The sequence below is a fragment of the Enhydra lutris genome, unplaced genomic scaffold (genome assembly GCF_002288905.1).
Source record: "Enhydra lutris kenyoni isolate GAN:26980312 unplaced genomic scaffold, ASM228890v2 scaffoldscaffold21, whole genome shotgun sequence".
Classification (NCBI taxonomy): domain Eukaryota; kingdom Metazoa; phylum Chordata; class Mammalia; order Carnivora; family Mustelidae; genus Enhydra; species Enhydra lutris.
Genome location: NW_019154105.1, coordinates 48061150 through 48086057, shown reverse-complemented (window position 1 = coordinate 48086057; position 24908 = coordinate 48061150). Strand labels below are relative to the sequence as shown.

Genomic DNA, 24908 nt, shown 5'->3' with positions numbered 1-24908 from the left:
TTGCCAGCCAAACGTCCTATTCACTATCATTATTGTTCAGTGATGTGTTCCAACTGCACCAGGACAAGGTTGCTGTACACTGTCAGGTCACTAAAAACCTGGGGTTCACATGCCTCTGAGGTGTGCAGAGCCAGCAACATTGCTCTTACGGGAACCTTTTAGAGGGTTGTGCCCGGCTGGCATCTGGTCCACCCACGTGTCCACTTGCTATTTTGGGATAGTAACAGCTACCAAATCCATTAGCTGGACTCAAAGTAAAAGCAATTGGAAGCACAAGTACCTTGAAATGTTGAAGCACCATAATGCTGATCTGGCCTAATTACTGCGGAAAGTAGGGTCAGAAGAGAACTCTTGAGCTCTGCCCCCTTCATGGACCAATAAATTAAAGGAGAAATGTCAGATTTAAGGATTAAAAAATACAACGTCTATGTCTGTCAATAATAAAAGCTTGAATTTGAAAGTCAGTTATCTTAGGAAGCTACTAACATGTCACAGAGTAATTACAGCAGCTAAGTTCCCAGTCTCAGAGCTTAGTCTGTGGCAACATCTCCACAGTGGGCTAGGGGCTCCTGGAGGGCAGGGCCCTGTCAGCCATGTTTGCCGCAGTCCCGTCTCCAGCTGTTCCTACAATGTCTAGCACGTTGTAAGCATTCACTAAATGTTTGTTAGGTTAAAGGGTGAAGAGATGGGAGGACTGATGTCCTTTAATGTCATTTAATCATTCTTCCAGATGGAAGAAAATTTAGTAGGAGTCTGGAATTGTAGGATTTCAGACCACAAGACCATAAGTCTCCCTTATTTTACTTGTAATGTTACTGTTTTCAGAACTTAAGTCTCTGGAAGGACGTGCTTTTTCCAAGCCATAACTAACAGCAGGAACAATGAAAGGAATAATAATAGCTAATGCTATTGACTTCTGTTTCAAGAGCTTTATACACACTGGCTCACATTGACCCGATGAGGCAGGAACTTCTATGGTCCCCATTTCCCAGAGAAGCTGGGTAACTCTGCTGAGGTTACAACAGAACAGAAACATGTTCTGCTGAAGTTGTTCTTGGCTTCCTTTGGGTATTGACTCACCCTCAGGAACTAGATATTATAAATCTCCACCTAAGGAAAAATGTGCACTCAAGACACGAAGCTGGGCACACAGTTTCAGGAAGTTCACAAACTTGCTGTAATCTAACTATAAACCATAGGTTAAGAACCAAAGTGATCATGCCTATAAAACACTTGGCATATATGCCTGGCATATAGTAAGTATTCAAAAGGATAATCTTTAGAAAATTTTTTTATTAATGAGCAAAAATAATGCCTACCTTCATCTTTTACCCATTGGTAATAGATCTGTTTTCTATAGGAAAACAGAAATGAAAGTTTGAAAGATCTTTTAGGGTGACTAGTAGAAAAAAACATCATGACTGATTTTGGTTTACAACTTCTACAATAGGTCTGTTTTATTTTCGTTTCCAGCCAATGTTGTAGAAATCCAATTGTTAGCACAGCAGGGAAAAGCCTGAATAAAGTAAAAGATTCCGTTTTCATCGAAAACAATTTAAAGAAAATTTATAAAAACATTTTTCAAAACAGCCTGGGGAGATGCAGAGACTTCCTGTTTTCTTTTCCATCTTCCCAGCCCCCGTGCCCATAACATTACCTATAAAACTATCATTCTTTAATCTGCCCATTTGTTCTGAGAGAGCAAAGAGCTCCCTCTGCATCTGAAAGATCATAAGACTCTTGTATGACCATGCTCTCCGGGTCATACACCTTCTTATGAACTTGGTTCTCCGAACAAGCCTCTAGAGCAGAGGAGGCTGGACGAACTATTTCTTCCAAGCTTCTAAATGAGCAAAGAGATGCTCTGGGAGCAAAGCCATCTTTGCCCTTCCCGTTGTGACTTAGGGTCCCCTTCTATGTGCCTCCATCCTGCCATTGTACGAGTCTCTATCAAACCACGTTAAAATCATGCGTATAAGCCTTGGTTTCCTCTGCTGGACGAGTTCGCTCTGAGCAGAAACTCAACCTTCTGTGCATTTGTAAGGCTGCCTGACATGAATGCGCGGCTGGCTGGCTGACTCATGGGTGAATGAATGGGTGAATGCTTGTCAGACCTGAGAAGAAGTGGTGCCCAGGTCTTCATAAGTCATATCAGGCACTTTTTCTTTAGATGTATTAATGATTTTTTTAAAAAGGTCTTAAATCATCATCTAGTACAACTGACTTTTTGGGGATGTGTATATAGACTTCTATGAATTTTAGGACATATACATAAAGTCATACACTCACTGCCTCAATCAAGTGACAGAATTGTTCTATCATCACAGAAACACCTCCCTTGTGTTGCCTTTTTCGGTGCATCCTCCCCTACCCCCACCCCTGCAACAATGGGTACGTTCTCCATCACTTTCCTTTTGTCTTCTTGATAATGTTATGTAAATGGAATCATAGAGTGTAAACCTTTTGAGACTGGTTTCTGTTACTCAGTATCAGGCATTCGAGGTCCATTCAAGTGTGTGTATCAGTAGTTGTTTTTTTCTTTGTTTGTTTGTTTGTTTGTGTTTTTAAATCTCTGAGCAGTACTCCTCTGTGTGGTTGTACCATAAGGCATTTCTGTGTGGTTATACCATAAGGCATTTATCCATTCCCTTAGAGAAGACAATTTAGGTTGTTTCCAGTTTGGGGTGGTTATGAGCAAAGCTGCCATGAACTCTGAGGGACTGATTTGTTGTTGTTGTTGTTGTTTGTTTGTTTTTTAAGAATTTATTTATCCATTTGAGAGAGTTTGAGAGAGAGAGAAAGAGAAAGAGTATGAGAGGGGGAAGGGCAGAGGGACAAGCTGACTCCATGTTGAGCAGGGAACCTGACAGGGGCAGGATCCCAGGATCCTGAGATCAGGACCTGAGCCAAAGTCAGATGCTTAACCGACTGAGCCACCCAGGTGCCCCTCACGGACAGATTTTTTATGTAAACCTAAATTTTAATTTCTCTAGGGCAAATTCCCAGGAATGGTATTGCGGAGTCTTACGGTAAGCGAGTGTTTAACTTTTTTAAAAAATTGCCAGACTTGTTTTCCAGAGTGGCTATATCAAGCATTCTCACCTTGGTACCATACAGCCTTTTAACGAAACTCTCTCCTTTTATATGTCTCTTGAGATAGGATCTTTTCTCCAGGCTTCCCTGAGCTCTAGGGTTGAGGAGGCTACCATCCATCATTGTGTGTGGTAAGGAAGCCTCTCTCTTGGCTTTCGCATGCTCTCCCTTTCCCAGAACCAGATTCCATCTTTCATTCTTATTAAAAAACAGATGCTCAGGATTAGGACCACATGAGGCTCTTATCAGTCTCATTCTCCTTGAAACAAACCACATTTGGGGTTTTCCCTGAGGCTTGGTTCTGGGAATGGAGCAATAAGGCTGTGGTTGGGTATTTGGAGGGACTGGGGGGAAGACAGAGGGGGCTGGACCCTGTTTCAATGTCTGGAGCCAGTTTTGCTCACTTACACTCTGACTTTTGGTAAGGGGTCAGGGCAACACACACACTCCACTCCTTTTTCCTATATGGGTTACTACGATGAACACATTCCTGCTGATTCCTTTCATGCAAACTTTTGTGTTGTTGTGATTAGCACAGAGAACTAATCTTGATGCTTTTTTTTTTCCTCACTAAACTTTTGTTTTAATGGGGATGCTTTCATTTTATTTTTTTATTTTAATCTTTTTTAAGGATTTTATTTATTTATTTGACGGAGAGAGAGAGCACAGGTTGGCAGAGAGGCAGGCAGAGAGAGGGGAAAGCAGGCTACCTGCGATGTGGGTCTCGATCCCAGGACCCTGAGATCATGACCTGAGCTGAAGGCAGAGGCTTAACCCACTGAGCCACCCAGGCACCCCTCAATGCCTTTAGATTTACATCCCATATCATGGCTTCTTTCTTAGGGTCTGGTTATGTATCCTTCCTAATTTACCGTGGTGGTGGGGGTAGGCTGGGGAGTCTTGATATAACACAGGCTAGGAGATGGAAGATGGTCCTGTCCTCTAAAACTTTGGAAGAGGCACCACTGCCACTTAAAATAATCTATGTGTAATATTTCAAGCCTCCTGCTCTTTATTTTATCTGTGATTTTAAACACAGCCCTGGCAATGAAGTGTGATTATGTCAGATCTCATGGTCACAAATCGTGATGTTATGCGAATTGCTTCATTCTTGACCAACTTCACAAACACGGGGGATGGAAAGAAGAGGTTCATTTTGTCTTTCCCTTTTTGTGAAATCTCGATACAATGCAGATCCACATTCTTCTAGAGGGACTTGGGCCACCCCCACATGGCAGTGTTGGTGGCATCTGTCAGTGAGGCCCACCGCTGAGTTCCTCTGTGTGAAGTTGAGAGGTCCATATGGGCCCCCACCTGCCCTGGAGGTGGTGTTTTAGGGAGGCCTCACCACGGCCCCCTTCAGACCCTCCTCCCCTGCTGGCTACAGTGCTCCTCCCTGACTGGTCTTGCTGGGGTTTCTGCATTTCAGGAAGCAGATTGCTCATAGGCTCTCTAGCTCAGAGACCCCTTCAGGCTGTGGTCCCTCCTCCTCTGACCCTGAGGAACGCATACCGGAAGTTCTTTGCCCAAGGCCAACCCCAAAGCTTGGCCTCATTACTTTTGCCCTGGGGCTTATAGACTAGGGAGCAGTGAAGAGGAAGGACCAGAGGGTGGGATGGTGAGTGTGATGGGGTCATGACAAAAAAGCCATTATGGGACAGTGACCAGCAAGTGCTGACCCCTGCTCTAGGGGATGACACATAAGTCAGAGAAAGATTCCCAGTCCCTACCATATCAGCTTTTGGTAACTTATATTTAGTCTGTTAGGTGAGAGAGTAATAAATATCTATCTCGTTTGGGCAGCTATGTTGTGGGCTGTTTTTGTTACAGCAGTCCACCCTGTACTTGCTTGGCTCCTGCCCTGAATTTATTTTCAGCTTGTACTTGAATGCCACCTTCTGAGAGGGCTCTTCCCTGACCACCTCATCTAAAATAGCACCTTCCAGCATCTTGAGCCCTGTGACCTTGAGACCTTGTTCCTGTTATATAGCACTATAACTACAGTTATAACACTATAACTATAACTATATATAGTTAATATATAGCATTAAGTACTGTATCTATATAAAGATATACAACATATATGTCTGTATCTCCCAGTATGTTCTATGATGACAAGGAAAATTTCCATCTTAATGTTGCATTCCCACAGGTGGAACAGGTATAGCACATAGTCAGCTCTTAGTGAATATTTGAGGAGTGAAAGATTGAAAAAATGAATAACCTTAAATGATCTGGAAAGCTTGAACTACAAGAGACTAAAATTGATATCCAAGTGTTTCTGATCTATCTCCCATCAGCCAAAAATGTTTCAGCATACACTCCTCACTCTAGGTCTTTTTTTTTTTTTTTTAAAGAAACTAACTATGGAGGAATTTTAAAAAGATAAGATGAAAAAGAGAAATAGAACTTCCTAACCATCAATGAATTGTCTCATGTATGTACTTTGGAGTCCACTGAATTAGAGGTAGTGATAAGACAAGAAAAGCGAGATCAACATTGACACTGGGAATGGAGGCAAAATATAGTCACCAGCAGTGATTTACTGGCTCACTCAAAAGATCTTCAAAGGCATTGTCTTTCCTCCAAATGCCACCTCTCTTCCAGGTGAATGGTTCAAGGAGTCAACCGTTCTGACCAACCAGTGTAGAATTGTGAAACAAGAAAAGCATGTGCATAGGTTTTAGAACCAAGAGGAACAGTTTTATACTTCTCTTTAGTGGAGGACCTTGAGGGTGAGGGTGGTCTCTCCTTTAGTTTCCAAGCTGTCTAGAGTGCACATGTGCTACTTTTATTTTAAATAGACTAGCTTTCATTTATTAAACACCTTCACAGGCCAAGCACTGTGCTAAACTGGGGGTTAAATTAAGAAACTGATGGTTGCCAGAGTGGAGGAGGATTGGGATGGGCAAAATGGGTGAAGGGGAGTGGGAGATACAGGCTTCCAGGCATGGAGTGAATACGTCATGGGGATAAAAGGCACAGCATAAGGAATATAGTCAAAGGGATGGCAAGAGTGCTGTATGGTGACAGATGGTCGCTATATTGGTGGTAAGCAATGCCTAGTGTATAAACTTGTCAAATCACTATGTTGTACATCTGGAACTAATGGAACATTGTATGCCAACTATACTCAAATAAATAAAAAACAAACAAAGACAAAACAAAAACAAAACCCCAAGTGTCTCAAAACCTGGAAAGCCTCACCTTCCTTTTGAATGAGGGACAAAAAGCAGGGGGAAACCACAGATAATGCAGTGATTCTTATTGCCTGAAGAGCACGGAGAACATTTTACAGGGCACTGAACATTCTAGAGCCTGACACTGGTGTTATTAGCATCACAGGCGTGGTGGGCGGCTGCTCCCTTGAATATTTACCTTGCTATCCCCTTGGCCTCCTCTGGCTCCTGTGTTATTGGCAATTTGCCTCCCTTAAAGGAATTGACTACCCAGACCATCTCAGCCCACTCTTGTTTCTGGCTGCACAGGGGGCTTTATTTGTGATGAACATTTTTCACTCTGTGTCTATGCTCTGGATGTCTTTCCTCTTTGCTTTATTAAAACTGGATACATTGTGGCACCTGGGTGGCACAGTTGGTTAAGCATATGACTCTTGGCTTCAGCTCAGGTCATGATCTCATGGGTCATGAGATCGAGCCCTGTGTCAGTCCCTGTGCTCAGCAGGGAGTCCTCTTGAGTCTCTCTCCTTCTCCCTCTGCCCACCCCACCAAACCCATGCTCGCTTGCTTCCCTCCTCTCTCTAAAATAAATAAATAAATCCTTTTTTTTTTTAAGAAACTTTTTTTTAAAAAAGCTGGTTATTCTAACACTGAGTGTTTTTAGTTCTATTCATGTATTGAGAACCAGCTTGTTACTATAATTACTTCTTCCAGGACCCAGATGTGAGTCCCCGGTGTCTGGGTCAGAAGGCAGACTGTAGAAGTGAGTGTGGAATCCCACACTGGGCTCTAGCTGCCCCCCTCATGGTAATCCTGCTGAGCTTGGACACATCTGCACACTTAATTCTAGCCTAGGATGAGTGTTTTCCTATGAAGATTCTTGTTCCTCATGAAAAGGGGTCTTGATGTGATTCTTCCCCTACTCTTCCAGATGCATTTGAATCCTAGAGCAAACACCTATGGGAGTCTTCACAAATACATTTGCACACACAGAATATACACTATTGGAAATCACATGGGTTTGCAGTCAGCAAAATCTGGAATTGAAAGTGATTTCATCATATTCTCAGTACGTGAACTTGGTCAAGTTATTCAAACTTTCTAAGCCTTGGATCCCTTATCTTCATGTGACAGAGGAAGAAGGAAGGATATTAGATTATTAATACTAATACTCTTCTACACACACACACATACACACACATTCCACATTACAGCACGCTTGAAATGAGCAAGGATCTTTGCCTGCTTAATCAGAGCTCTGGATGGGTTCCATCAGGGTGAGAAGTAGAGAGGAGAATTAAAGAAACCAACAAAGGGGGGGGCAGTTATTTAAGAAAGATGTGAAGGGAGACCATGGTGATTAGAAAGGAGCAAATGGGAGACTTTTTCATGGGTAACTGTAAGACCAAGGGAGTTCTGGAGCTGGGCCTTGGAAGATGTGTTGTTTTGGGTCTTCTGTGAAGCAGACACCAAGATGGAATTAGAAATACTGAGATTTGCTGGGGGGGGGGGGGGGGATGTTTGTAGGATAAAAGGGAGAGGAAGCAGGACAAGCAGGAGGGAAATTTGACATCTGTGAAGAAAGACAGATTGAATAAGAGTTTCAGTTGGCAGTGCAGCTCTGTGGAAGTCTTGGCCAGGCTGCTGAGGAGGAATGGCCAGGCTCTGGGACACACACCATGCTCAGTCATCAGTTGGAAGTAGCCCAGGGAGGAGACGCCTTGCTGTAAACATTGTGATGGGTCCTGTAGGCACAGTCCTTTAAGGCTGTCAGCTGTTACATGTGTCACATATCACAGTAGGCTCTGTCCTGAAGGGAGATCAGAGAGGCATGCTCCCAGATTTGCCACAGACGATGATGCAAAGATGGTCTTCCCCATATGCCATCATGGCTGCAGAGCTGGTGGTCATCATTGCTGTGCTAGTATTCTGTTGTTGCCATAACAATTACTGCCAACTTAGTGCCCTAAAACAACACAAATTTATTACCTTACAGTTCTGTAGGTTAGGAGTCAGGCGAGTCTCATCAGGCTTAACGGCAACTGTCAGTAGGGCTATGGTTTTTTTTCTGGAGACTCTAGGGGAGAATGTTTGTCTTTCCTAGGCTCTGGAGGCTCATGGCCCCTTTCCTCCATCTTTAAAGCCAGCAAAAGCAGGCACAGTCCTTACAACCCATCACTTGGACTTTCCTTCTTTGATCCCATCTCCCTCCCTGTCTTTCCATTTCTGCTTCTCTCTTCCGCTTTTAAGGACTTTCTGATTACGTTGGGCCCACTCAAATAATTTAGGATAATCTCTCCATTGCAAGGTCCTTAACTTAATTACATCTACAGAAGCCTGTTTATTGTGTGAGGTGACATCTTTGCAGGTGCCAGGAATTAGGACATGGGTGTCTTTGGGGAGCCATTATTCTACCTGTCACAGTGGCTGCGAGTTTTCAGTTCTAACCATGTGTCCCATCAGAAACACATTCCACAGAGCCAGCCATCTATAGAGAGGGAAGCGATCTGTATGACAAAGAGATGAACTCCAATGTTGGGTTTGTATCAAGAATTATGTAGGGATTAGTGACGGAAAATCTTATAAACTATTTCCTAAAGATAGTTTTGCTTAGCCAAAAACTGGGAGGAAGGTGATCAGTTTGAAGGCAGAGGTAACCATAACAGAACTTCTTCTGTGAAAAGAGCACAAAGATAACAAATTTAGGGAAAGCTTTCACCCAAAGTTAGTTCTTTCTGTCCAACACCTTTCTTCCACAGGGAGAATGCATAACTACCATCCGCATGATCACAGTTCCAAAAGAAACACATTTACAATGAAGGTTAAAATTACCTATGTAAGAATGATAATCTGGAAATGCAGTGAATTTGAAAAGGATTGACTTATTTTGCTCGAGAGCAGTAATTTCATTCTGTGGGAAAGTTCATGAGAGTTAGGAAGGGGTGCTGGCCTTCATCAGTGTTCACGGCTTTATCAACATCGCAGAATTCATGCTGGAATAAAAAAGTGTGAACATGACACAGGGAGGGAGGTCTTTAGCCCCGGATTGCAACTTAGTCAATATCAAAGAATATATATTGGGGGGAAAATGCTCTAGATATGATAAATATGAAAGGTTTTTTAGCCACTGTTCAGTGTTTACTCTCTACTGGGGCATTCATATTGTGATTGATGCCTGTGAATGTAATGGCATAGAAAGGCTTTTAGCAAATGCTCACACCTTACTAGGCACCACAGAATTAATAATGAAGATGAAACCAATGAGTAGAATGACTTTGGAAAGCAAGGTCTTCAAACATGATGCCAGTCGTGTAGAGTGAGACAATGCATACTTGAGAAAAGCCCACAAATGCCATGATTGTAAGAAGTCCTTCAGGCACTGTGTAAACAATTAACAACATCACAGAATTCACAATGGGGGAAAAAGTCCACGTAAGTAATGAATGCGGAGAAGCCTGGAATCAACATTGGCAATTCATACACTGAATGAATCCTAATAAATACAAAGAAGGTGAGAATATCTCTAACCAATGTCACGCCTTACTCATAACAGAGAATTCAGGCAGAAGAATGAAAAGTGGAACTCATCTTAGTTACAAACGTCACTGATTTAACATCAGAAAATTCACAGTGATGGGAAACCTCTGAGTTCAGCACTGTCTTTTGCCATAGCTCAAAGTAATTTACAAGTAGAGAATTCTTACTGGGGAGATGTCCAAATCACAGAACAAGTGAGTAACTTGAAGACCCAGGCAGCAAAGCATGTAAAATGTGAAGAAATTCCTTTACCTATGGAAAAACATGGTTTCCGTTACCCATTTCATAATAAGTGTTGGTAATATTTTGTCTAGGAGTAAATATTAATTGAGACAGTAGGTGTCCCACTACAACAAGCAGAGAGGCAATTTCTTTGTTATAAGAAAAGCTTACCACAAAAAAAAATTAAAAAAAATAAAAAAAATAAAAAAAAATAAAGAAAAGCTTACCACATTTGTCTTTATAGGATATATCTTTTAATAACTTCTATGCTAGGAATCATTGATTAGTTAAGTTTTTAATAGATAAAGTTATGAATCTATTCTACATGGTTCTGAAGAGATATTGGAGAATGAATCACTCTAGAGTAAAAAGTTTCCAGATGAGCAAAGCGGGGGAGGGGGAACCATTTTCTGATGATCTCTCCTTTTTAGGAAGATGTGGGATGAACCTTCAAGAATCTGGTGACTTTAGGGCAGATGATAGAGTCACGATGGTGTTGAGAATTGACTCAGGGGAGAAAAAAATAAGGACAAGTGTCAAGAAGGAGGTCTGCGAAACCTAAGGGAAATGTTTCCTTTAGTGTCAGAACCCATGTAGAGAAGCAAGTAAGACCAAGGCAAATGGGAATGAAGGGTCAATATCTTTGGGGAAGACCACAGCAGGACTTGTATGCAAACCAAATTTGAGGTTTTGTGATTGCTTCCCTTGACCACTAATTTAGCATACTGTATAAGGAAAAATAAGTTTTTTTGAAAAATTTGAAAATTTTCTACCACAGGGAGAAAAGACTTGAGAGTGGAGAGTAGAGTGGACCAGGGAATGTCAGGTGGCTAAGAAGGAGGTGGAGAGGGAAAAGAAGAGAGAGCTTGGGGGACCCTTCTTTGGTGAGTGAGATTTTCAGTTTTGGAAGGAGGGTCTACAGTTGTGCAATGATGTTCCTCCCTTACCATCATGAACTTCCACATCCTGCTCCCACCCTACTCCAGCTTTCCTGAGGGTTCATGTTACCTTCATGCCATCAGGTGGGATTTGTACTTCTTTTAAGGTGGCCTTGTTTTATTTGGGCTATGCATAAAAATGGAGATACCATCTACCTTTCAGTATGATAAGGACTAAATAAAGCAAAACATGTGGGATTGCATGACATACAACATGTTGAGCACTTAATATGTACCCGTCACTGTTCAATGTGGTAGGAACACAGCGATAAACAAAACAGATAAAATCCTGGCCCTTGTGGATCTTAACAAGTTCTCATTTTTCTCATCTTCTTTTTGTTAATCTTGGTGGGCATTTCATGCAACCAAAAGGAAATGTTTGCTCTCCTTGTGATCCTGGTCTCACATCTGCTTTGATGAGCAATCTCCTTAATTGATATAATGTTGTTGATTAGTTATGATAATAATAATCTTGGCCAATATTTGTTGCATGCACTTTGGTCTCCATGTGTTAATGCACTAAATCCTCACAGCATACCTATAAAGCAAGTATTTGTGTTACCCCCATTCTGGAGGTAAGATAATGGGGCACAGAGGTCTTGTTTTGGCAGAGGTGACATTTAAACCAGATGTTGGGCTTCAAAGCTGCTATTCTACCGAGACGTCGCTCTATCACAGGAGTGAAAAGTCCTATTCCCTCCAGAGAAATAAGCATTATCTAATGACCCTGCGCAGGTAGCCCTTAACAAGTTAATGTTGGACAAATGTTTGCTTTTCATAAAGCAAACCTTAATGCCTTTATCTTTCCAAATGTGTGTAGTGCCGACTCAAGGCCACTCAGGGAGCCAGGGAACAGAGGCAGGCCGAGTAAGCCTTTATTTACATTTTGAGAAGAGTTCAGCATTTTTCTTGTCTACAAAAGAATGTTAACATCTGTCTTTGGCGCTCATTTTGGGTTCTCACTGCTGTTTGCGACTGCTGTCCCCAATCCCTGGCTGCCAAGCCTGAACGCTCCCCTTCATCTCAGAATGCTGAGCCTTTCCTGGCTCCCAGCTCCAGACAGATATTTCTCTCCTGTGCAAACGTCAGGAGTAATTCTTCAACAAACTGTCATGTTACTCCTTCATTTTTTCCACTGCCATATTAATTTCCCCTGTATATGACATTTCCGCAGAGGCAGAGGGAGAAGCAGGCTCCCTGATGAGCAAGGAGCCCGATGTGGGACTTGATCCCAGGACGCTGGGATCATGACCTGAGCCAAAGGCAGCCGCTTAACCAACTGAGCCACCCAGGCGTCCCTGGAGGTTCAGTCTTTTGAAGTTGTTTACTTCTCTCTCTCTCTCTTTTCAGATAAAGTTTCTTACGAAGGACTAGTTAAATTGGAAAAGGCTGGTGTGATTCTGTGCTTGGAACAAACCTTCATGTAAAACCAATGAGAAATTAACAACAAAATGTATGTGAATAATCTCAGTAAGGCTTACCAAAAACATAAATACTTATAAGAGCTTATATTCATCGAGGACTTGCTGTGCTACCCACTAGGCTAAGCATTATATATATAATAATAATTTATATATATGTATGTAACATTAGGTTTAACTCCCATAGTGACCCTTGAGATAGGTACTGTTATCATAATACCTATTTTATATGTGAGGAAACTAAGATTTACAGAGATTAAATCATTCGTCCAGAGACACATCTAGTGGCAAAGATGGGATTTGAACCCAGGGAATACGATTCTAGCTCTTAAGCATCACAATATACTATTTGTTGACTTTACAACAACAGAACCACCCAAAGCAGAGGTAGGAATGATGGATGACCTCTGAGGTTTTGCAAAATAGGGTTTTCTGGCTGTTTCTCCCCCATGGGCACAGTGGCGGGCTCCTTCTAGGGCGTGGTGGGGCAGAGCTGTGCTTTCTCTAAACACGTTTGATTCCTGAAGCCCCACAGACTCCTTTATGAGTCTGGCCCCTAAATCATTTTTGCAGTCTGGCATGTGTAAGGTTACAGGATTAGGCCATAAAATAGTTAGAGGCTCACAGTGGCTGGGCCATTTCTCATTTCAATTGGACATGTTTTGATAAGATTCCTTTTCAAGTCTTGGAAATGTTTCTCTCATTTACAACGTAACTCTGCGTGTGTGTTACTTGGTTGAAATGGAAAAAAAAAAAAAAAGGAAGGCAAAGAAAGAAATTATCTCTGTTTTGAGCCATTTTTGAATGTCGAGTTCCCAGATTCTAAAATACGCTTGGAATTAGTAAACATAATAGCCCGCGTTTGTATTTTTTAAAGATATTTAATGACATTTTCATACACATGCTCTCCTTTGAATCACCCAATGAGGTAGATTAAAAAAAAAAAAACTATATTATTAAATCCTTGCATAGATAAAGAACCTGAACCTCAGTAAGGTCACTTGAACTTGTCTATCGTCAGTTGGCTAGTAAGCAAAGAAAGACTTAGAATCTCGCCTGTTTATTTCTAGTGAAGTGTTCTATGCCAGCACCGTAGCTGTAGCTCTTAAAAAAAAATACACACATGCACAGGACTTGGGACTCATTCTCTGCTTTATCTTCAGTTCTTAGAAAAATCATAGCCCTTCAGCTCCTAGCCCTTCAGTCCCGCCTCCCCGCTAAATCATCCAGAGGGATTCCGCATAGCGGGTCAGCAGAGAGGCTCTGTATCTTCTAGTTTTGTGACTTTGAGCAACTCATCTTACCTCTCCATGTCTCCATGTTTCATCTCCGTGTTTCATCATCTGCAAAATGGGGACAAGAACAGTACCTACTCTATCAGGTTTTGAGGGAATTAATTGGATTCATATGTACCTGGCATTTGAAACAGAGCACTTAAGTGTTTGCTATCACTGTTACCCCAAAAAGAAGTTAGCATAATCCTTCTCATAATCCGTGTCTCCTGGACACAGACCTCCTCCAGTCACTCTGGACAATATATTCCCATTTTTACAAAAACTGCAAACGATAACAAATTGCATTACACAAATAAACATCACACCGCCTTACCAGGACTGCTGCATGACATCATTTGGCAGTAGGAAGCGGCACATATTCGCCGTCTGGTTGTTATTTTTGGTAAAAGGCACCAGGTTGCTATAAATTGGGTACGGAGCCATAATGGTAAAGGAGAGGCACCAGGTCGTGGCGATCACCTTCAAAGCATGGGATTTGGTCTGCCAGACCCGGGACTGTAAGGGTTTGCAAATCGCACCGTATCTTTCCAGAGATATGGCAACCAGATTAAAGGTGGATACACTCACAGAGGTGCCTGGGAAAGGAACAGAGAAGTCAGTTATGACGGCTCTGAAATCCCAAGTTTATTTGCATGTTAACTTAAGCATGTCTGCTCGGCACAGGCTCGCTATCAAGGGACAACACTCAGAGGGTAAAGAAATATCATGTACCTGTATTTATTTTTTTTAAGTGATTTATTCCCAGCTTCATTTCAAAAGGATTTAAGGCAGCTGAAGAAATGTACTTACGAATACATCTGATTGCCAGTTTTTAGATAAGTTTATTGAACTTTGATTACAACCAAACTGCTTCCCAGGTTGAAGTTGCTCATTAATTAATAACCAACGGGAGGAGATACGTTCCTCTCCTACACAAGAGGTTTCTGAGTCGCCTGGAGAGAAGCTCTTATTTTGAGCATAACCTGAAGTTAAATTGACCTAGTAGCCCAGATTCTTAAGGACTGTGACCCTGAAAGGTCACAGGGGTCTGAGCTGGAGGCATTAAAACTCTGAGAGTTCCTAGTACAGACGGTTTTGAGAATGAACCATTATAAATTTGAAAAAGCAGTCTACTGAAGAAAACACACAGTAAAGGAAGGATAAAGGGAGAGGGCTCCACGCCGTAACTAAGAAGAACTGAGAAGAGCAACCTTTGTTGCTCTTGGGGGGGGGCGGCGGGGACTAGAGCTTTCCTTCTTATTCTGTTTGTTTTTCTATATTTCTATAAGGAGCATGCATCATCAGTAAGAAAGACATCACAACACCTCATTTATAGTGATGTGCTTAGGCATAGTCAAAAAGCTTAATTTTCTTTCATTTCTGTATTTTGTTTGTGTATACTTATTATCATGTCTTACCGCCTTAGAATTCCCTCTAACTATTCATCCATGGATTCTGTCGGTTAATCTGATTATCTTTAGCATGATTTCTTAGACCTTAGGATTAATCTAAGTTGGGGAGAAGAAGCTCTTAGTCTGGGGCCTTTAATGGATATAAATAAATTCTCTGAAACTGTGCATAAAAATGTTCTTCTGGGGGGGAGATACCTATAGTATCCCTTAGAGACTTGAAGGAATCTACAACCCAAAAAACATTAAATGAAAACTCATGTTCTGAGACAGGATGGCTGTGTTTTCCTGGACTCTGCCCCAAGGAACTGATGACACTGAGATTACAGAGTGTACCCCCAGCATCTCTGGAGTCAAATCTGTATAATGGGCTCACTGTTATTATAAACCCCCATCAGGCAAGCACTCTTTCGTTTTTTCCTCTTTCCCTTCTTCCCTTCTACCCTTCTCCCTCCCTCCCTCCCTCACTTAACTCCCTTCCTTCTTTCTTTTCTTTTTCTTTTTTTGCCTGCTATAAGGAGTTTAATGAATGTTAACTGTTAGGAGTAGTATTGAAAAGAACACAAAATCAAGGGAAGAATCAAAATCCCTGGATTTAGAAATCCAACAAAACCATTACAGCATTGGACACAGCTTCAGAATTTTCTTGCTTTTATTATTCTTTTTCTTGAGGTGAAATATCACCAAAAATTAACCATTTTCAAGCAGGCAATTCTGTGGCCTTTGGCACACTTAGGGTGTTGTGCAATCACACCAGCCCTCATTTTAAGACTCCTTTCACAGACCCTAGTTAAGATTCTTAAATAATATTATCATACTATGGGTGGGCAATGACAGCCAAAAGTGTGAGGAGATGCTGGTAACTGTTACCGCTTCATTGTTTAATCATGATCCCTTTCATTCGTGGACGAGGACGGACATTCTCTTGGTTGTTTGTCTGTGGCACACGGATCAGTAATCCATCATCGTTTTGTCAGGGCTGGATCCCGCTGCCTCGATCGGGAGAAATCAAGGCTTTCAAAGCTTTCCGGTCATTGAGGATGGCCCCAGCCCAACTCAGCTCTGCCTGTTGCAAGGCTGAGGTCAGAACAAAAAACAACACTCCTCCTTGCAGCTCGTATTCAGAAGGGAGAAGGCACAGGGCAATCTGGCAGCCAAAGAGGGCAGAGAGACATCTTTGCTTGGCTTCAGGAAAGCACCAGCTGCTGGCAAACTGGGGCAGCATCTGTCCTCATCCACCACTGTGGTGGCTCCTGATCTAGATTCAAATCTCAGCTCTGTGGCTTAGCACCTGTGTGTCCCCGGGCACCTGGTTAACCTCTCTGTGCCTCTCTTCGCTCCTTGGTGAGACGGGAAAGAATAACTGTGTTTTATATATATATATATATTTTTGCAGAGTGGGTTGGGGGATGGGATCGTGAGAGTAAAAGCACTTCGTACAACATCTGCTGCATCACAAATATCAGCTCTTGTGATTTTTATTTATCATCATCATCATTTTGATTGGCAGAAGCAAAGAGCTGCATGTCTTAGCCAGTCAGGGTGAGCTTAATGACCCACAGGCTCTGGGAGCAAAATCAGTTCCTCATTTAGTGCCAGAGGGCATGTTCTCTCTCTCTGTCTCTCTCTCTCTGCCCAAGAGGGTCCCAGCCCCTGGGGATCAGGCTGGGAAGTGAATCCTGAGACAGGACTCTAGAGCTGGGACAAAACTGGTTTTCACATAGCCCCTGAGCCCTAGGAGAGCAAGAGCAACAACAGAAAACCTTCCTCCACCACCCCATCACCCCCAAAAGCCATGGCTTGGCTCGGGCAGAACTCAAACCATGACCAATGGCTTCCAGGAAGGACAGGATCGCTTGAATCCTTCTTGCTTTCTAGCAGAAGCCAGCAAAACCAACCTCTCCTATGGCTGGTTAATAACTTATTCCATTCTGAGAAACTGACCTCTGAAATGGACGACGGGGGACTGACTTCTGGGGACGCATGAGGACCGACCCACCTTAAAGCCAGCACCTGCATCCTTGCACACAGCCCCACACAGCCAGATGTTTGTTTTGTTTTGTTTTGCTTTGCACTCAGCAGGACGCCTCTGCTGAGGCTGTCAGAGGGTTGGGAAGGTCTGGGGCCGAGTAGGGTCTGGGGCGAGCTCCAAACAGCCCCCAGGAGCAACTCACCCATGAAGTAGGTGGTGGTCTTGCAGACGGCACTCCCAAAGATGAAATCCTTGAGCAGGTTGGGGATGAGGTTGAATGGCATGCAGAAGAGGCAGAGCATGAGGTCACTGACCGCCAGTGAGAGCAGAAAGATGTTGGTGACCGTTCTCATCCTCTTGTTCCGAATCAGCACCGTAATGACCAGCGTATTCCCCAGGACACTGAGCAGGAATATCAAGGAGTACAGAAGAATCTGCACGGCTGGCTGCCACTCTGCAAAGAGTAACAGGAACGAGACAGAGGGACGGAGGTTATGGGAGCAGAATGTGAAAATCTCAGCGCACAAAATGAACGGTGATTTCCTGCAGGTTAGTTTTGTTGTTGTTTGTTTTGTTTTTTTTGTTTGTTTGTTTGTTTGTTTTGCAAGGGTCTACATCACTGAACCCGACTATTCCTCTATCACCAATATTTTGTAGAAGCAAACTGAGGAGCGTACGGAGTGATCCCGTTGCTTCTGATAGGTTGGTTTGTTAAAGAATCGCTCAGGGAACCACTTTTTCTTAAGAACAAAGCTTCTCCAGTGACTACCAGTTGCTTTCTTTTCCCAGCTGCTAAGCTTGATTTCATTTTAATCACTTTTTCACGCTGGATATCCCCCAAGAAAAGGTGACAGATTGTGACAGCACCTTTTCTGTGATGCCGGTAAGTTCCAGCTTCGACACTTGTACCCCCTTCTTATGACACTTCAGCTCCTCCTCCCTTGGCTTTTGCCCCCCCACTTCCCCATGCCCTCTACCTCCATCTCAACTCTCCTGCGGGGAACAATCAGGATATTTGACTCAGTTCTGCTTTTTGATCTGTTATCCAAACTTGTGAACGTATGACTTTATCCAGCCTGGTCTCAAGAGGACTTTGTTATAATTTTCTCTATCAGCCCCGTCTTTGTTGATTTCTCCCACACCTTAATCATTTCCTGAATTAAAATAACAGTGTCTGGCGCCTACCTTTAGAAGGATGGGGCTGATCCAAGCAGAAAAGCGTCTCATTTTCGATTCCCAGCTCACAGGGAGGAGTGATGTTGCTTCCATTCACAAGAAGGCTGTCGACCACATCCATCCTTGCCTGCTGTTCTCGAAGTGCTGGCGAGCTGGTGAATTGCTCACCCTCGGCTCATTCCTCTAATGACTGGAGAGCCTCCCGAATGCAACCTGCCGTGGGGGGGCAGGAAGGGAGGGAGTTCCAGGTGTGGGCTTTTGCAGCCATTCCTAAAGGCGACGCGAGTTCACCACGCTCAGTCCAGCCAGGCAAGCGCTTGCTCTCCTGTCTTGGAAAAGGCAGCTCAGGCAAGCCAGCCTGCTCCACCTTCGGAGCCCACCCCTCCCATTCCTGGGCCAGTCTTAGGGCCCTGAGCACAGAGAGCTTGACTGCGAGTTAACCCTTCCCAGAGTGTCACTGCTCTTATACACACTTGAACACACACGGATACATACGCACAGACACAAACACACACTCGTCCCCGGTACCTCTCTCCTCTGTATAGGAACCTGTCACCAACCCAGACATGTGCAGAATAAAGCCCAAACTGGCTGTGTGACACAGGAACAATCAACACGGTAACAGATACGATAATGCACACCATCAGGACTGAAGGGCATGGAGGGACTGCGTTTCTACCTCCTTATATAAAAGCAATTAGTGCCTTTTTAGCTTTGGAACCGTGCCCAGCAATGTGTGTAGATATAACCACCCGCTGGTTGTTAAGTTGTTACCAACCACAGTGTTATTTCTCGTGGTCTCTGCCCTTGTTAACTGAAAGGAGAGGGGGTGCTTTCGGATATAGGGTTCCAGATACTTATTATAAGAAAAATTGTTCAGATCTTCCATTCATTCATTTATTCATTTGTCCATTCATTCAGCACATGTTCATTTAGAGTCAACCATTTGCCAGGCGTTCTCTAAACACAGAAGTGAATAATAAGCAAGATCCTTTCAGATAGTGTTGAGCACCATGAAGAAAAGCAAGCCAGATGATGCAATGGAGAGGAATGGATTGGAGGCACTAATTTAGGTGAGGTGGTCAAGAAAGGTTTTCTGAGGGAGAGGACCATGATCTGAGACTTGGAAGATAAGGAAGAGGAAACCTAGGGGAGATCTTGGGAAAGCTTCTTTCAGGCAGGAAGAATGGTGTTTTTGGCAGCAGACATAGCAAGTGCAAAGGCCCTGAGGTGAGAATGAGCTTGACCTCTTTGGGGAACAGGTAACAGTAGGAGTGAGTGAGGGGCAAACAGTGAGAGGTAAGATGAGAGAAGAAGACTGGCCTGGGGGTCTGGGTTTTCTGCGTAGTTCTGTTGCCCTCCAAAGTCCCTCAGTGTCACCACATGACAGGGCTAACATTGGGTCCATTTGCTGGGAACCTTGTGTACTGACAGCTCTCTCAGTTGACAGAGCTACGCACTGCATCTTTGCTGAATGCAGATGAACTAACTGGCATTTTTGCGGTGGAGGCTGAGGATGTGGGCTGGGAAGATAGAGTAGCACCTAGAGTGACAAATAACTCTCCCTCTCCCTCTGTATGCTCTCTCTCTCTCTCTCTCTGACAATTTTTTTTACTTATTTACTTATTTATCTGTCAGAGAGAGAGAGAGAGAGAGCATCCATAAGGAGGGGGAGCAGTGGGCAGAGAGAGAAGCAGGCTTCTCACTGGCAAGGCTCCCAAGGCAGGACTTGATCCCAGGACCCTGGGATCATGACCTGAGCTGAAGGCAGATACCCAACTGATTGAGCCACCTAGGAGTCCTAATAAATAAAATCTTAAAATCTTAAAAAACAACAACAACAAATTATACTTATTATTTTCCTCCTATGCAGGAAGAAACTGAGACTCAGAGTGGCTTGGTGATTTGCTGGTGAGAACCAGTGCTGGATACCCCCTGGGGGACCTGGCATACCCATCCTTCCTCCACTTCCTGCAGTTTGGAACCTTCCTTGTTATCCTAGGAGCATGTAGCCCATTTGTTGCCAGGACCCTCCTCTCTGCTCCTCCTTTCTGCCACGTGTCCTGTCAGCTGAATCTTTCCAGCCTGCAGACCGATGTGGACCCTGCCCACTAGGAGGGGACCCAGTGCTGCCTAGTCCTGGTCCTGGAAGGGATGAAGGTTCAGGTTTTGAGCCCTGGGAACAGCTAAATGTCACCCTCCTGCTCTTCCCAGCTGCTCAGCGGCTCTAACTGGGCAGACATCCCTAGTGGTAGAGGGAGCCTCCTGCTGAGTCTCGTCACCCCCAGAGCTGCCCTGAAGTTCCCTCCCTCCATCCCTCCTTTCCTCTCTATTCCATTTCTGTCCCAGGGTTGTCAGGAAGTGACAGGGAGGGGCGGGGAGGGTAAACGAGGGTGGGTGCTAGCCATACCCTGAACTCCCCAGGAGTGAGTGTGGCACATTTGGGTGCTGTGTTTTACGAACTTCAGTGCACATCTGAAACACCTGGGTTCATGCTTTATAAAAAAAAAAAAAAAAAAATCTGAGTTTTTCAGGCTCCTCTCCCAGGGATTCTGACCCCTTCAGCCCCAGACCTGGGAATCTGCCTTTTTTTAATCCTGCATCCCTGGTGATTCCAAGGCCAGTGATCTCAGGGTCACCTCTCTCGGGAAGCTCTCTGGACCCCATTAAGAGCATGAATACAAGCATCAAGCTGCAGGAACCCAAGCCTGGCCCTCACCTTTGGCCAGCTGTGGAACACGGACAAACTCCTTACCCTTTCTGAGCCTCAGCTCACTCATCTCTAAAATGGGGATAACACAGTGCTACCCATAAACAAAGCAGTACATGGAAAGCACTCAGAACAATGCCTGGAACATAGTGCTGGACACTTATTATTAGTGGATAAGTAAATGCTAAGGGATACTCTATTTATCCCTGTTATCACGGCCAGGCGAAAAAGTCTGTGTCTCTAGTACTTGAGCACGGTGATTGGTGTAAAGGACGTGTTCGGGAAATGTGAATGAATCAAGAGTGAAAAATTGACAGAACCAATCTTTCATTGCTTATTCTACCTTTTTTTAACCCTGTTATATAGGTTCTTTTCCTGGCCAGCTCTGGATTTTTCACTCATGAGTTTCTGAGCCCATGTTACATAAGAATTAAACCAGAAAAGGGAATTCCAACAAGAGCTGTTAGAGCTTTCGAGGGAGGAAAGGATGCATTTTTCAGAGTATTAGTCCTTATTTCTTTCCTCAGCACACAATTATCATGAGTTTTTAGGTGCCTGGCAGTGTGCTAGGTCCGGGGAGAGATAAGCTATGAGCAAAGCTGGTGGAAATCCTGCCCTCATGAAATCCTTGGTCTGCCGTGGGCGACAGGTGATTATTAATAAACTGGGCAAAATGGAAGTGCCCCTCTCCCCTCAGAGCCTACCCTGGGATCAAGGAGAGTTCCAGGCAAATTGATAATAATTTACTAAATGGAGTTGAAATGGTTTAAGTGCCCCCCCCCTTCAAGGCACGCAGTCCTGGGCAGCATAAGCCCAGTTCTCCCACACTCCCCAAAGACTCAGAGTGGCTCGGTGATTTGCTGGTGAGGACCAGTGCTGGGGACTCTCTTCTCCACCAAAAACTAGAAAGACAGACCATGAGCAACCTCCCCTGGTTCTTAGGAAAGGAAATCGGTAGCTGCTCCCTAAACTGTTCTCCATCTTAAGGAAGAATTGTTCTAAAACACCAAAAAATATTTCTATGTATTTTTTTCCTCATCATCACATCACTCACAAGGTTATGGCAAATTTTGTAAATAAAGAAAATAAGATAAGTGCAATTATAAGAGTCATGAAATTTTGGGTCCTCGCATGATTTATTCTCAATTGTGCCACTTTCAGAGACACAGTCCAGAGCCTGAGGTAGCTGACAGGAAATTGTACGTCGTGAGGTACCTGATTCACAGGGCACCTTGACATTTCTAAGAGTTCTCTTGCTTCTCCTCTGCAATTTCCCGCCTCAATCTGCTGCTTGGAATGTGGCTCTCTAAATTCCTAATTCCTCACTCTCCTCCCGAACACAGCCAGACCACCGCCTTGGAGGGCTCTCCTCTTTTCCTTCCTCTGGCTATCCCCAGGCTTCTGGAACTGACTGACTGGGCTGGGTGGGTCTAGGTGTGGACCCCTGCTCCCTGCAGAGAATGCAGACATCCACCCCCACTGCCCCCCGCGGAAGTTTTTCTCCCACTGCCTGGGTTTGGGCAAGCTGCTTTGTCTCTCTCAAACTTGATTTCTCACAGTGGTAAACCCTGCCACCCCCCTCCCCAACAGAGGATGGCTGGGACATCACAGGTCACCCTGTGTGTAAAGCGCCCAGGGGAGTGGTTGGTGTGTCACAAAGGTTCGCCAAAGGATAATAGCCTTCATTTACCCTATTTCATGTCGTTAGGAGTATTAAAATCATCTTTAATGCCACTGCCTCAAGATAATGTCTGTTCACGGCTAGGTAGATATTCTCCCAACCTTTCCCTCCTAATACATCTTCTTAAAAGCATATTTGGAATCATACTCTATGTATGGTTTTCATCCTACTTACCGCTTTTTGAAAATGGAGTTTCAGTGAAAAATTTGAAAACGGGAAATAGAAATTTTGTGAGGTTTGGAAAAAATGTGTTTACTTTTTAAAACGTTAGGTAAGAAAAAAGTGGGAAAAAATCAATAACCGTATTACCCAGAGGATTTACAAAGTGTTTTGCACACATACTATTTCGTATGTTCATTTTTTTTAAACTATAGCATTATTTCAGTGTCATGTTTTATTTCTTCTCCGTAGCGTTATGTTACACTGTGTCTAGTCTTTCTTTAGAAATATGTACCTCAGGGTCGCCTGGGTGGCTCAGTTGGTTAAGTGTCTGCCTTTGGCTCAGATCATGATCTAGGGGTCCTCACATCGAACCCCACGAGGGGCTCCCTGCTCAGAGGGGAGTCTGCTTCTCCCTCCCCCTCTGCACCTCACCCAGCACCACTTGTTCTCTCTCTTTCTCTCTCAAATAAATTCTTAAAAAAAAAAAAAAAGAATATGTACTCCAATTTACTGATGTATTTCCATACAGTTAGGTATTTTGTTATTATTCTTAGCCCCCTGTTTCTGTCAGTGACACTGTAGTGAACACATACGCACACATTTGTGTGGCATTTGACATACCTTGGCAATGTCCAAGCTGCCATTAGCCTGCTTCGGGGGCAGCATTCACGCTGGATGCACTGGCTGAGCCACGTCTTGGCGCTGACAATGCAGTGTGCAACCCCTCCTGCACGGGTAGCCCGTGGCCTGGGTGAATTGCTTTCCAAAAGATTGTACTCATTGGCAAAGCTGCTATTTATAAGTATTCCTTATACTTTGATCAGCATCTGAGAGTATCAGCACTTGCCTTTTGCTATTTAATAATTGAAAAAGGGCACCTCATTGTTTCTATTTGTGTGTCTTTCATGACCAAAGACGCTTCTTGTTTTCCATGGGTTTTGTGACCAATTGTGTTTCTTTCTTTCTTTTTTTTTTTTTTTTTGCTATTTATATAAACCTAAGATAAACCAGAGCGTCCTTTATGAATTGTTTAAGTACTTTGCCCATTTCTTTATTTGATCAAAAAAATGCTCATTGAACTTCTACTATGGGGAGGGAACTGATAGAGATTCTCTTCACAGCAGGGAGCTCCCTTCTCTGGGCTCTCAGTCGAGTGCGGGACACACAATAAACAAGTAAATAAGCAGAGTCCATAATGTCAGAGAGTGATAAGTGCCATGAAAGAAAACAAATCCCGAGGAGGGAGTTGAGAGGGATAGGTGATCAGAGGAGGTGGCACTGGAGCAGAGATCGGAATGAATTGAGGGAATGAGTCTCATGACTCCCTGGGAGAAGAACATTCCAGACAGGATATTTATTGTGGTCTTAATGCTTTCCTCATTGCTTGATAGGAACCCTACTTAAAGAGATAATGATGTTTAACTTACAAATTGCTGTCATAAACTGCTGAGTGGAATAGAGACTGCTTCCCTTTTTCCCTTTTTATATGGTAATTGGATCCCCAATTTTTAATTGGGTACATGGCTGCTTAGAATTAGCGCAGTGTTTTCCAGTCTCCTCTTCAGCTAGACATGGCTCCATGACAAGTTCTGTCCAATGGGATGTAGGCAGACACAAATGTGCAGCTCCTGAGACTTATCTTTACAGAGAGCACCCATACCCTTTTCTTTCTTCTTCATCTTTCCTCTGGCTAGGATGAAGATGTGATCCCCAGAGCTGGAGCTGCCATCTTGTATTCTGAGGAAGTGGGTGGTTCAGTGTAGCAGAGCAAGTTATTAAAAGGAATCTGGATCCTTGATGGTCTTAGTATTTATACACCAGTTAGCCCTGGATTACTTACCTTTACACTTCATTTATGTGAGAAAGAAAAATAAATTTACTTTATTAAGCCAGTGTTATTTTGGGTTTTCTGCCTCTTGCAGCTTAATCCTAACTAAAACACTGTGAATTAGAGTCTGTGCATCTTAATTTCTGAGGTTGTCTCCCACCACCCCACACCTGTATGCAGGATACATCATGGTGGCTTTCACTTCATGGACTTCAGAGCATTCTTGAGGGTCCAACGTTACCCCATCTTCAAGCAGTCTTCTCCAGTTTACAGCCCTCATTGCTCTGCCTTTTTCCCTTCACTGCC

At 43.6% G+C, this 24908-nt stretch overlaps 1 protein-coding gene across 1 annotated transcript; it reads right to left on the bottom strand.

The window, feature by feature from the left end:
• Positions 1–13994: 13994 nt before the first annotated feature.
• On the bottom strand, positions 13995–18383 carry LOC111148901 (cholecystokinin A receptor). The gene is made up of 3 exons (XM_022505677.1): positions 18231–18383; positions 17248–17499; positions 13995–14260 (listed from the first exon to the last, which is right to left on the bottom strand). The coding sequence occupies exons 1-3, from the start codon at positions 18340–18342 to the stop codon at positions 13995–13997; spliced, it is 630 nt and encodes a 209-aa protein (XP_022361385.1). The 5' UTR covers positions 18343–18383.
• Between the last annotated feature and the right edge of the window lie 6525 nt (positions 18384–24908).